The 13,150-nt window shown below is 37.5% G+C and overlaps 1 protein-coding gene across 13 annotated transcripts in view; it reads left to right on the forward strand.

The window, feature by feature from the left end:
• SYNJ1 (synaptojanin 1) overlaps positions 1-13,150 on the forward strand; it is a 92,745-nt gene that overhangs the window by 62,199 nt on the left and 17,396 nt on the right. For all 13 annotated transcript variants that reach the window (XM_053564836.1, XM_053564837.1, XM_053564841.1 and 10 more), the window contains 7 exons: positions 53-245; positions 516-674; positions 1,506-1,662; positions 2,155-2,272; positions 2,370-2,585; positions 5,995-6,073; positions 9,945-10,107. In XM_053564836.1, the coding sequence (XP_053420811.1) occupies positions 53-245; positions 516-674; positions 1,506-1,662; positions 2,155-2,272; positions 2,370-2,585; positions 5,995-6,073; positions 9,945-10,107 (1,085 nt within the window). The remainder of the gene's footprint in view (positions 1-52; positions 246-515; positions 675-1,505; positions 1,663-2,154; positions 2,273-2,369; positions 2,586-5,994; positions 6,074-9,944; positions 10,108-13,150) is intronic.

Below are 13,150 nucleotides of genomic sequence, written 5' to 3' on the forward strand. Positions count from 1 at the left end.
ACAGAGAACTATTAAAATTTCAAATCTGTGATTTACAATTCTTTGTTTAAAGGGATGTTGCAGTTGATACAGTGAAGACTGGAATGGGAGGTGCAACTGGAAATAAGGGAGCAGTTGCAATCCGAATGCTGTTCCATACAACCAGCCTTTGCTTTGTCTGTAGCCACTTTGCTGCAGGGCAGTCACAAGTCAAAGAAAGAAATGAAGATTTTGTAGAAATAGCACGAAAATTGAGTTTTCCTATGGTAAGCTCTTGCTGCTTGTTATCGAAGATAAAGCTTTGAAAAGTATTTTAATATACCCCAAATTATGTAAGAATTTTTGAAAATTTAAGGTAATTCCTAGAAACATCAACAGTATTTACCTAAGTAGGTATTTCATGTATTATTACTATTCAGTTAAAAAAACAGGGCATGGAAGGAAGGTGTAAGCATATCTGAGGCAAAGAAATAGTTGTAAAACATTTTTTAAAATGAACTTGTTTTAAATCTGAAATTCCATTTCATTGCTTTCAGGGAAGGATGCTTTTTTCCCATGACTATGTATTTTGGTGTGGCGATTTCAACTATCGAATTGATCTCCCTAATGAAGAAGTTAAAGAGCTCATAAGACAGCAAAATTGGGATTCTCTTATAGCAGGAGATCAACTTATCAATCAGAAAAATGCTGGACAGGTAGGTACATACCTTGAAAAGATACTTATATTGAGAAGGAGAATGGGAGGGTCATGAAATATGCTTTCTTTAAATAGGATTTTTTAAATATTTCTTGGATTTTCTTTATAATTAAATATGTATCTAAACAGATAATGGAGTTATCTTCCCTTTAAGAAACAAGGAAAACCCATAACATTCCTAGAAAGAAAAATATATTGTGTACCTAAAAATTTGCTTTCAAATAAAAGGATAAACTTTTGTGGGGTAGGGGGTGGTAATTGTTTAGAATCTCAGTTCAGGGCTTCTGTTTTTTGGATTTAGGTCTTATGGTAATCATGTTTGGTTTTTCCTTTTTTTTTTTTTAATGTCATCTAACTTATTGAAACTTGTTTCTTAAAACTTAAGACCATAACATTTTGGACGAATTTATTTAAAAAAAATTTTTAAGAGAAGTGATTGGAGGCCCCTTGTCATGGTGCCTAAGGGATCATCAGACTGGAATCCTAACACTCTGGGTACTACTTAACCTTTCCACATTCCAGCTCTTCAGTTGAGAATAATGTATCAGGTTAGAGGGTTTTCATAAATGTCTCATTACTTAGAGATCCCAAGTAAATCTTTTATTCATGCTTTTGTGGTTTAATCGAATGCCAAATAAGTGGTATGAAAAAGGCTAAGTCTTAGGTTATTAATTTTTAAATGTTCCATTCAGATAGAATTGTTCATCAGGTACATGCACATTTCATCTTAAAGTTTCTTGCACATAATGGGCATTTAATGAATGGCTGCCTGAACGGAAACAGAATGTTTGCATTTTGGAGTAACTTATTTTGTGTGTATTTATTTTAGATTTTTAGAGGATTTTTAGAGGGAAAAGTAACCTTTGCTCCAACGTATAAATACGATTTATTTTCTGATGACTATGATACCAGTGAAAAGTGCCGTACCCCTGCATGGACAGACCGTGTCCTCTGGAGAAGAAGGAAATGGCCTTTTGATAGATCAGGTTTGAAAATGGACTTTTTATTTAAATGAATTAGTGCAGATTTTATGAAGAAAAAGGAATGTTATAAATATCACATAAGAGGAGAGTGATTTTTTCCAACAAACATTATCTAGAATAAATAAAATTTATATATAAAGACAGATTTTTTTAAAGATTACCATCTGTTTATAATATTTTTTCAGTATAGTAATTAATTTTTCATATTAAGGGAAGAAAGGAAACGTTTTTGTGAAATTTTCTATTGAATGTTGATGAGGTTTTTAACTTAAATAACAAAAGTGGTTAAAAGAAAAATCTTCATTTTTACTAAGTAAAGAATAAAATGATAGCTTTAAATCATTCTAACTTAAAGATGTCTAGACTGCCTATTAACAAATGTATCTGGCTTTCTAGCCTTAGACACTGAGCTTAATGAAAGGAAGAAGATACATCTTTGTTTCACGTGATCTGTCGTATGGATTCTCTTGTGTTTTGTTTTCTTCTGTACTGCAGCTGAAGATCTGGATCTTCTAAATGCCAGTTTTCAGGATGATAGCAAAATCCTTTACACATGGACTCCTGGCACCTTGCTGCATTATGGAAGAGCTGAGCTGAAGACTTCTGATCACAGGTTTAAACAGTCTCAGTATTTCTAATGATGCGTGAAATTTATTTGAAATACACTCATTTTAAAACCTTTCTAATGCTGTCTTCCTTTATGCCTTAAGGCCTGTCGTTGCCCTGATCGATATAGATATTTTTGAAGTTGAAGCTGAAGAGAGGCAAAACATTTATAAAGAAGTAATTGCAGTTCAGGGTCCACCTGATGGTACAGTATTGGTCTCAATCAAAAGTTCTTTACCAGAAAATAATTTTTTCGATGATGCCTTGATTGACGAGCTCCTTCAGCAGTTTGCAAATTTTGGTGAAGTTATACTCATAAGGTGAGTAAAAAAATTATCTAGAAGAAGTTCATGATTTATAAAAAATACTTTTTTTTTTATTAAATCATAGCTGTGTACATTAGTATGATCGTGGGGCACCATACACTTGGTTCATAGACCGTTTAAAAAATACTTTCTATATTAGAAATCACCTTCTTTACTGTTTGAATATTTCTAGTTCAAACTAAAGAAAAATCTTACTATAAATATTATTCAATAGGTTTTGAAACTGAATTCTGTACTTGGAAAGCTTAAAGGAAGACCGAAACCTTATACAGGCAATGAAAGACAAAAATATGTGCAAGCTTAACTATGACTTCTCAAGATTGCTATAAGATAGAACATATAGCAAAGCCCTATAACGGAATGAAGCTATGATTGCTATTATTTGTTTAAGGAATGATAAGAGTAAAGTACGGTGATGTTTCTTCCCAGTTTAAGGAAATTTGATGTTTTAAGTAATTTAAAGTATGTTTAATTTCTAACCAACAGAGATGTGATGAATAAGCAAGAGACATTTATTACAGTCCTAGAGGCCTCATGGACTTAACCATCTGCCTTTTGTAGAAGCTTCTTTCCTTATTTTAAAAATGTTCTCTTCCTCATGTACAGCAATTTTGAGAGATTGATTGCGTGTATGTGAGTCTCTGTGTGTGTGTGAGAGAGAATTCCATAGGGAAAGGAGTACTATTAAATTCCTTTTGGTGCTGATCATTTGCTTATTTAGCTATGTTATAGATATTTCCTAGGCAAATCTGTTAGGTGCTATGGAAGAGCAAAAGACATTAAATTTATAACTCCTGCTTGTGATGTATTTGGGAACTTCAGCATATATGTAATGGCTTCCCTGCATCCTAAACATCATAGTCCACAGAATTAAGGTGGTGTGGCTTCTATAGAGAGAAAAATCATGCCTAAGACACATCAAGTCGTTTCAGAGAGTAAATGAACAAATAGAAAAGGAATTGTATTTAGACTTCCTCAAATCTTTTTACAAAGCTATACCCCAAAGCTTTAAAATGAAACAATTAGCACTGAGACACCTTACATATTTTCCAAAATTTTAAGGCTGTAGGAAGTACATAGTGAAATCTCCAAGTTTACAGATGACAGTAAGCTTTGCCAAGTACAGAAATGCCAAACCACCAGAAGCATCATGTGGATTATGTGAGTGGGCAGCAAAGTAGCAGACAAATGTCTTCATGCACAAATTAAAATAATGCAGTGAGCTAGAAAGAATCCAAACTGTATAGGGATGAAAGACTCTGGTACCAGAAAGGGACCTGTTTTTATAACCCAGTCTCTAAAGAACTTGGTGTTAAATTAGAACCAAAAGCTTTCTCACAAATGGTTATCATTAGGAAAAAATATCAGTAAGAAAGTTAGGCATTACCCTGTTATTATAAAACTATGAGGTGTCTCTACACCAGAAATATTCTGGTTGTTATACCCTAAGTCAGCCAAGTTGGAAAAGAAAAAGCAGACACTGAAAGTCAACAGGGAGGGGACTACCGTAACTTATAAAACGATACTGATTATTATCCTTTTGGTCTTTATATTAAGCCATTAAAGAGTCATTAAAGCCTGAAAACCCCTGTATATTTAAATAAGAAGTTCCTTGGAAATGTGGATGGGATAAATTTATATGCATAGATTTAGGGGAAAGTCTAGAAGCTTCTACTCTAGTGAATGTAAGCAGAAAGTCCATGGAATCCCTTGTTAAAGTTAGAAATGTGTAAGGGGTCCCATTGCTAATTGAGGATAAGGACCAAGATATTAGCCCTGCCCTAAGACCATAATACTTTGGTACTACTCTGAAAGCACAAAGAATGTTTAGGGTTAGGGGGACTGGTGCAACATAAGTGCAGGTTTCCAGGGGCAATTATAACTTTTGGTGAAGGGATATTCTTCATTGCCAACAATTCGGAAGAAGATACCTTCATGGAGTGAAGTGAAGGTCTTGTCAGGCTATGGTGGCTCATGCCTGTAATAGCACTCTGGAAATCTGAGGCAGGTGGATTTCTTGAGCTCATGAGTTCGAGACCAGCCCAAGCAAAAGCGAGACCCCCATCTCTACTAAAAATAGAAAAACTGATGCAAGAGGATCTCTTGAGCCCAAGTTGGAGGTAGCTGTGAGCTGTGACATCACAGCACTTTACCCAGGGTGACAGCTTGAGACTTTGTCTCAAAATAAATAAATAAATAAATAAATAAATAAATAAAAGTAGCCAGGCATTGTGGCTGACGCCTATGGTCCCAGTTACTTGGGAGGCTGAGGCAAGAGAATCGCCTAAGCCCAGGAGTTGGAGGTTGCTATGAGCTGTAATGCTATGGCACTCTACTGAGGGCGATAAAGTGAGACTCTATCTCTACAAAAATAAAAAATAAAAATAAATGAATAAATAAATAATATCCCTGTGTATTTCAAATGATAGGATTCTGCAGTTTAATAACTTTATGCTACAGAAATTGAATGTTACCTTAGTCATGTTTGAGTGATCATAGAAATCTATTCCAGACTCTTGATTTCAATAGGTGGTAAAGTACTTTTATATTTGGTCTTTTCCTCTTAATATCTACAATTTATACTTTTGAATCCTAGTTTGAGAAAGAGGGAGTGCATGTGTGTGCATTCATGTTTACCCCTCTCTCATCTTTGAAAAATGTGCAAGGATGTCTGAACTTGTTTTATACAATTGCGAGTAGTTCAACTTGCAAAATTGTTTCTATAAATATGACTGATAACGTTATAATTTGTTCTTTTGTGCACCTTATTCCATCAGTGACCATGCTTTTCAGAACAACTTCCAGTGTCCTTTTTGAGGGCTTTCTATTTCAAAAGTTTAAATTTGAAATTATAGTAAAACTACTGAAGTCCCGAGAGTAAATGTCCTGTCAGTGACTGAAGTACAAGGACCACAACCTTGTTTTGTTTTGTTTTCATTGAGAACTCCCTGTTGTCTTTCTTCATCATAGGAAATTTCCTAGAGAAAGTCATCGAGATAGTAAAAATGTATAGGTACTGGACTGTGAGGTTAGAAGAATTGGATCCTAGCCCTGTAGCTTATTCTCCTTGTAGGATCACTTCGAACAAGTCACTTAACCTCTGCCTCGTTTTTCCTTGTCAATGGGAGGAAGGATTGGGTTGGATAATAGCGGGCATCACTAGTAGAGGTTTCAGGCCCCTTTCATGTGGCTGTTCTATTAGCATAGTATTTGCTGTGGGATTTGAATGCTTTGAGGGGAAAGAGTATCCTCTCTGGGTCACCACCAACCCTGTTGCTCTCCTTCTTGGACTAATTTTCTTCCAGGCCTCTGTAGGCCCTTGTAAATCAGTAATCATTGGGCTAATAATTTGGCTAGTTATGTTTATAGTATTCATCACAATTTTTTATTGTTTGTCTTAAAGATTTGTAGAAGATAAAATGTGGGTCACATTCTTGGAGGGAAGCTCTGCCTTGAATGTTCTGAGCCTGAATGGTAAAGAGGTAAGGTACCATTTGTTGACTCTAAACTATTCTGAAGTTAACTAAAGTATTTTTGTAGATATGCAGCAAGATTGTCTAAATGTATTTTCAGTTAAGGAAAGTAAAAAAGATCTTATGGTATGGTTGAGGAATTATTTAATATTTTTTTATTTCCACTAGGTTTCTGAATAGTATAGGGTTATTTTGGTTCTTTCCTAGACATATTAACCATTGATATGGACCAATAAGGAAAAATGTTTACCAACTAATTTGATTTCTCGTATTTTGTGATGTAAAAGTTTTAAATTTTTAGTTAGGGATAAATATTCTATTGCATCTGTATAGTAGAAAAGATTTCTGTCAAATGAGGAAAATACTTTATTTATAAGAAAACGAAGGAGGATTATGCTTATTCCTAGGAATTTTTTTTCTTTTCTTTTTTTTTTTTTTTTTTTTTTTTTTAAGACAGAGCCTTACTTTGTCACCTTTGGTAGAGTGCCATGGCATCATAGCTTACAGCAACTTCAAACTCCTGGGCTTAAGTGATTCTCTTGCCTCAGCCTCCCAAGTAGCTGGGACTATAGGCCCCTGCCACAATGCCTGGCTATTTTTAGAAGCGGGGTTTTACTCTGGCTCAGGTTGGTCTCAAACCTGGCTGTCCAACCACCTTGGCCTCCCAAGTGGTGGGATTTACAGGTGTGAGCCACTATGCCCAGCCCACCTAGGAAATTATTTTATTGGCTTGGGTTGTGGTACCCAGTTATTGTTTTTCAAGCAGAGTGAAAATAACTCCCCATATATAACAAATCCATCCCATTGAGATATTTTAGAAATAATCAATTAATGAAGCTATTCCTAATGTAAGATTTGAAATGTCATTGACAGGGGAAATTTATATTCATACCCTGGAATAGTTATATTTCTCTGAAGTGCCGCATCTGTCATTCTTTTGAATTCTTTTAGATAAAGCCTAAATTTCTAAGTATATGGTCAGTACACAGGTTGCACTACAATCCAAGACTCATTTCTCCAACAATGGGCAACTTCATAAAGAGTTTCCTCTTCTGTCACATTATTTAAACTTCCTTGGAGGAAAAAATATATTGCTTATATTGCTTTTGAAATAGATTTTGTAGGGTTTTATTTGTTTTTCTGAATGTAATGCTAATATGCTTATGCAAAATCATGTATCAAGAAACATGGAAAAAACATAAAAAAAAGATTACTCAAAATCCTACCACTATGAAATAATTTAATCTTCATATAAACATATACATATATTAATACAAATGGGATTTATATATATATGTATACACACATTATCACAAATGGAATATACATATACACAAACACAAATGAGACCATGTTATAAATGCTGTTTTCTCATTATTTCTCTACTTGAGACCATGTCATAGACATCTTTTCATATAAACAAATATGTCATTTTTAATGGCTATATAAATTTCATTGCGTGGATAAATGTATACATTTATTTAAGCTACTGCTGTTAATAGGCATCTAGATTGGTTCCAATTTTTTTTTTTCTTTTTGAGACAGAGTCTCACTTTGTTGCCCTTAGTAGAGTGCTATGGCCTTAGAGCTTACAGCAACCTCAAACTCCTGGGCTCAAGCAATTCTCTTGCCTCAGCCTCCCAAGTAGCTGGGACTACAGGTGCCTGCCACAATGCCTGGCTATTTTTAGAGATGGGGTCTCACTCTAGCTCAGGCAAGTCTGGAACTCATGAGCTCAGGCAATCCAGTCGCCTGGGCCTCCCAAAGTGCTAGGATTACAGACATCAGCCTGATCATGCCTGGCCTGATTTTTGATTATTTAAACCAACATTCCAGGGAACCCCTGTGCACCTTCTTGAGTATTTTCTGTCATCTAAACTTATTTTCATTTAGTCTGGATCTCTACCAACTGGTTATTTCCAAGGAATTATACTTTGAATGGCCATTATAGATAGGAGCTTAATGCTTGTTAGTATTTGGTAAATATAAAAGAACTTTGTTGACTTCAAAAAGTATATGTCACCTGTAAAGCATATTGCTAAGTTCTGAAATTGAATTGATTTTAATACTGAGATCTAAAAAGCTAGTAAAGGCTAATGAATTCTTAAGAATCTGACTTCAAAGTTCAGCGTGGATGTTAAGTTACTGTTAAACACAGTCATGTCATTCAGGTCAGCACCTTTCAACTTCTCCATCATTAAGCCTTGAAGGAATTCTAATATCAATAACACTTTGAACCAAGGAAGATTTGTACCCACAAAGATGCCAACTGTCAGCACAGCATATTGGTCGCAGCTGCACAGCTCATTTGCAGTTACCAAAAATGTTCACATCTTGTTCATGTCAAGAAGCTCTTTAAACAAAGGAAGTTGCAACTATGTGGGAGAGAGCTTACAATTTAGAAAGCAAGTTTGGGGCGGCGCCTGTGGCTCAGTGAGTAGGGCGCCAGCCCCATATGCCGAGGGTGGCGGGTTCAAACCCAGCCCCGGCCAAACTGCAACAAAAAAATAGTCGGGCATTGTGGCAGGCGCCTGTAGTCCCAGCTGCTCGGGAGGCTGAGGCAAGAGAATCACGTAAGCCCAAGAGTTAGAGGTTGCTGTGAGCCGTGTGACGCCACGGCACTCTACCGAGGGCGGTACAGTGAGACTCTGTCTTTACAAAAAAAAAAAAAAAGAAAAGAAAGCAAGTTTGTTTTATATATATGGGTTGTTTTGTTTTGTTTTGTTTTAAATTTTTGAGATAGAGTCTCACTCTGTCGCCCTAGGTAGAGTGCTGTGGCATCACAGCTTACAGCAACCTCAAATTCTTGGGCTTAAGCGATTCTCTTACCTCAGCCTCCCAAATAGCTGGGACTACAGGCGACCGCCACAACGCCCAGCTATTTTTTGTTGCGGTTGTCAGTGTTTTTCAGCTGGTCCGGGCTGGGTTTGAATCCACCAGCCTTGGTGTATGTGCCTGGCGCCATAACCACTGTGCTATGGGTGCCGAGTCTCCATATATATATATATTTTTGCAGTTTTTGGCCAGGGCTGGGTTTGAACCCGCTACCTCTGGCATATGGGGCCGGCGCCCTACTCCGTTGAGCCACAGGCACCATCCATATATATATGTGTGTTTTAAGTGAGAAATTCTTTCTAATGCAAAATCTATTTATCCTTGACTGTGGAGTCTTATGGTTATTGGCAAGTTTAAGTATTTTTAAATACATTGACAGGATGTGGTATAATTTGATTTTAAAGTGTTGTTTTAGATTATACTTTAGGTTAAAAGCCACTCAAATGTATAGGAAAGGCAGAGTGCCGTTTCCATAGGTAGCAGTCATTCTGTTTTTAGAATGATCAGTTTTTGTTAAAGATTTAAAATGGTCTCTAGTTCCCTCAATATTCTTTTGCCATTTGAAATGCTAAAACTGTACAGGTTAATATAGAGCAGCTGATGGTATAGCAGCTCCATATGCCAAGGTAAGAAAGACAAAATGAACAGGAAATGTAATTTAAAGATGTTTTTACTGTCTCATTTGTAATTGTTTCATGTAGAAACAATTAATCTCTGGATCAAAGTCAAAAATTACGTAGAAAACTTTTGAGTGATTACATGTGGCCAGGAAAAGATACTAGCTGTAGCAAAGGAAACTTGAATCTGTGGCAGCCTGGAAAAGAAGACCTTTGTTTATTAACATTGGCTTTTGGCTTTTAAAAGAGAATTGGGAACAACCTTTAAACTAGTTGAAGATTTAATACATGTGAAAGAATTAGGTTGACTGGAGTCGTAGTTAACTGTCTCCACCATTGCATGTTATAACTAAGCAGTCCTTTTATTCCAAAGTGGTTAAATTTCATGGTAATGAATTTTAATTTTGTTATCTTTTTTATTCAACTAGTTATTGAATCGGACAATAACTATTACTTTAAAAAGTCCAGACTGGATCAAAAATTTGGAAGAAGAAATGAGTTTAGAAAAAATTAGCATTGCATTACCATCATCAACAAGCTCTACCCTGCTTGGTGAAGATGCTGAGGTCACAGCAGATTTTGATATGGAAGGTTTGTTTATTAAATTCATTTATGTCTATAGTTCTGGATCCGTTTTCTTTCCATCTGTAAAGTTATAATATCCAGGTTTATCTTTCTTCTTCTTGAGACACACATAGCAGTATTAATTAGAATTTATTTTACATTGTATTATGCTTATTTTGCTTATAATTAACCTTTAAATGTATTTGTCATTCTACCATTCAATATTAAGACTTTTACAAATATTAGCTTACCAGGCATGGTGGCTCACACCTGTAATCCTAGCACTCTGGGAGGCCGAGGCAAGTGGATTGTTTGAGACCAGCCTGAGCAAGAGCAAGACCCCGCCTCTAAAAAATAGCTAGGCATTGTGGTGGGCACCTATAGTATCTGCTACTTGGGAGGCTGAGGCAAGCGAATCTCCTAAACCCAAGAATCTGAGGTTGCTGTGAACTAACATGCCACAGCACTCTACTGGGGGCGACAAAATAGACTATGTCTCAAAAAAAAAAAAAAAAAACCCACAAATATTAGTTTGTATTTTTGTGTGATAAGAACTCAAATTGGTATTTTTGATGAGTGGTTTAGTCTAAATATTTAAAGTGAAGGCAAAAAACTAGAAGTTCCAAGTGGATATTCTAACAGCAGAAATGTGTTTAAAATAATTATTACAAAGGTGATCTTTTCCAACATAATTAAAAAAGACTCAAAGTGGCTAGGAACACATACATTTGAAACTGAAGCTGTCTGTATAAATGTAACTATTTAATTGGGACAGATTATGTGGATATAACAATTTCCTTAAACATGGTTAAACAATGGATTTTTTAAAATGCCATATGCAATATCATCCTTGCAAGGAAGTGGAACAAGGAAGGGAGAGTAGTCAGTGGTGTCTTCTATCACAGAGAGATGAGAAATGAGGACAGAAACGTGTCCTGGTGGAATAACAGAGAGGAAAACTATTAGTGGCATTTATGAGAATAACTTCAGTGAAATGATGAAGCCAGATGGTGACAAATTGGTATGGATGGAAAATGAAGGAGTTGAGAGGGGAGGAGATTTGGCTGAGATTGAGGAAAAAGAGAAAAAGAGGGCAAGTGCTCGAGGGAGATAGGGGAGCCAAGCATAGTTATTTCTAAATGGGAGAGGCTTGAGAATGCTTAGGGCTTATGGAAAATTGTTAGTAGAGGGAAGAAGGGTTGCCAATATTGGGGAAGGGCAGGGCTCAATTAGAGCAAGGTCACTGAGAAAACTGGGGTAGATAGGACCCATTTGTCATCTGCCAATACCTGAGTGCCAGCTACATGATGAGACTCAGGCTTGGGGCATGCTTTTTGAGAGGGTGTTCCCTTCTTGAGAGTCCTCTTTTCTCTGGGAAGGGTTAAGTGTTGAAGGTATCTGCAGGGGGTCAACCCACAGTTTCAGAAGAGCTGAGAAATTTGAGCAAAAATTGCTGAGGAGAAGGGGTTAGGGGGCGTGCCAACCAGGAAATGTCATGGAATTGCTTAGAAGCTTTGGGAGCCCAGAAGAGACAGAAGCACGTGTTGAACATGACTTCTGTCATCTGGACTATGTTGTTTCCTTTAGCAGCAACACTTAGCAACCCAAGTGCAGCAGGAGAACGAGACAATGGAATCAGGTGGGGGTGGAGTTTGGTCAGGCTGGTGGGACTGAAGAAGAGTGGGGTAGGGAATTGTTGAGGTAAAGAACTGTAGAATCTGAAGCTAGACACCGAAGAAAGCATAATCAGATGGGAGTAAGGATTTGAGGGTTCAAGCTTTGGATCCTGATGAGGTCAAAGGAAGAAAGAATAACTGAGGGAGAGAACTGAAAGGCTGGAGGCAGTGATCAGGATGAAGGGTTGAGTGCATGTCAGAAGTGGTGCAGTTCAGAGGGGCATGTGTGTTAGGAGTGGAGGTCAGTGTTAGTAAGGATGAGACCAACCCAAGGATGGGTTGTCCACATGGACTTTGATGTCATGCAGAAAGATGACAGGACCCCACTTACCATCCCACTTTCTGCTTAGTCCTCAATGAACAGGTTCAAGAGACCAAAGAATGGAGTTTGGAGATTACTGAAGCAAGAGGTGGTTGGGCTGTTATATAAGGTCCTGATTGGCATCACCTGAAAGCAACAGGACTTTTTGTTCAAGGTTGGAAGGTTGATGTCCTAGATTGGAATTAGGTTGGGAAGGGCATCCCAATCCCATTTTCTAATCCTAAGGAAAGTAGACACAAGGAAACTTTAGGAAAACTGAGGTTCAATTAAAGCAAAGAGGGTCTTTGTGGGATGGGGCTTGTGCCAGGGACGAGGCTTTCAAGAAGGTGTGTGGCTGCCTGAGAGCTTGTTGAGTCTAAGGCTGGGCCCAGGTTGGATTGGGGAGCAGGGCAGTTCCACAGAGCACAGTGGACAGCTTTGGAGGGACAGTAGGAAACTTTTGAGCCAGCTCTACGATAGCTGCTCAGGGTAAGATGGAAAGGCCACCAAGCTTCTCCAGTCCCACGTGGTTAGTCTTCTGGCATCCTGTTGCTCTAAGATAATAGATATCTTTACATTTTCTGTAAGAGTATTTGTACTAATTCTAGTTTTTTTACATTCCTGATATACTTAATCCACATATATTTGTAATTCCATAACATTGACATGTTTATTTTGTGTATTTTAAGCCTTTAAAACCCAAGGTAAAGTCTGGGCGTGGTGGCTTATGCCTGTAATCCTAGCACTCTGGGAGGTCGAGGTGGGTGGATTGCCTGAGCTCACAAGTTTGAGACCAGCCTGAGCTAGAGCCAGATCCCACCTCTAAAAACATAGCCGGCTGGGCATTGTGGCGGGAGCCTATAATCCCAGCTACTCAGGAGGCTAAGGCAAGAGAATCATTTGAGCCCAGGAGCTTGAGGTTGCTGTGGGCTATGATGCCACGGTACTCTACCAGGGGCACCAAAGTGAGACTGCCTCAAAAAATAAAAATAGCTGGGCATTGTGTTGGGCACCTATAGTCCCAGCTACTTGGGAGGCTAAGGCGGGAGAGTCACTGGAGCCTAAGAGTTTGAGGTTTCTGTGAGCTGTGATG

Source organism: Nycticebus coucang, chromosome 16 (assembly GCF_027406575.1).
Source record: "Nycticebus coucang isolate mNycCou1 chromosome 16, mNycCou1.pri, whole genome shotgun sequence".
Taxonomy (NCBI): Eukaryota; Metazoa; Chordata; class Mammalia; order Primates; family Lorisidae; genus Nycticebus; species Nycticebus coucang.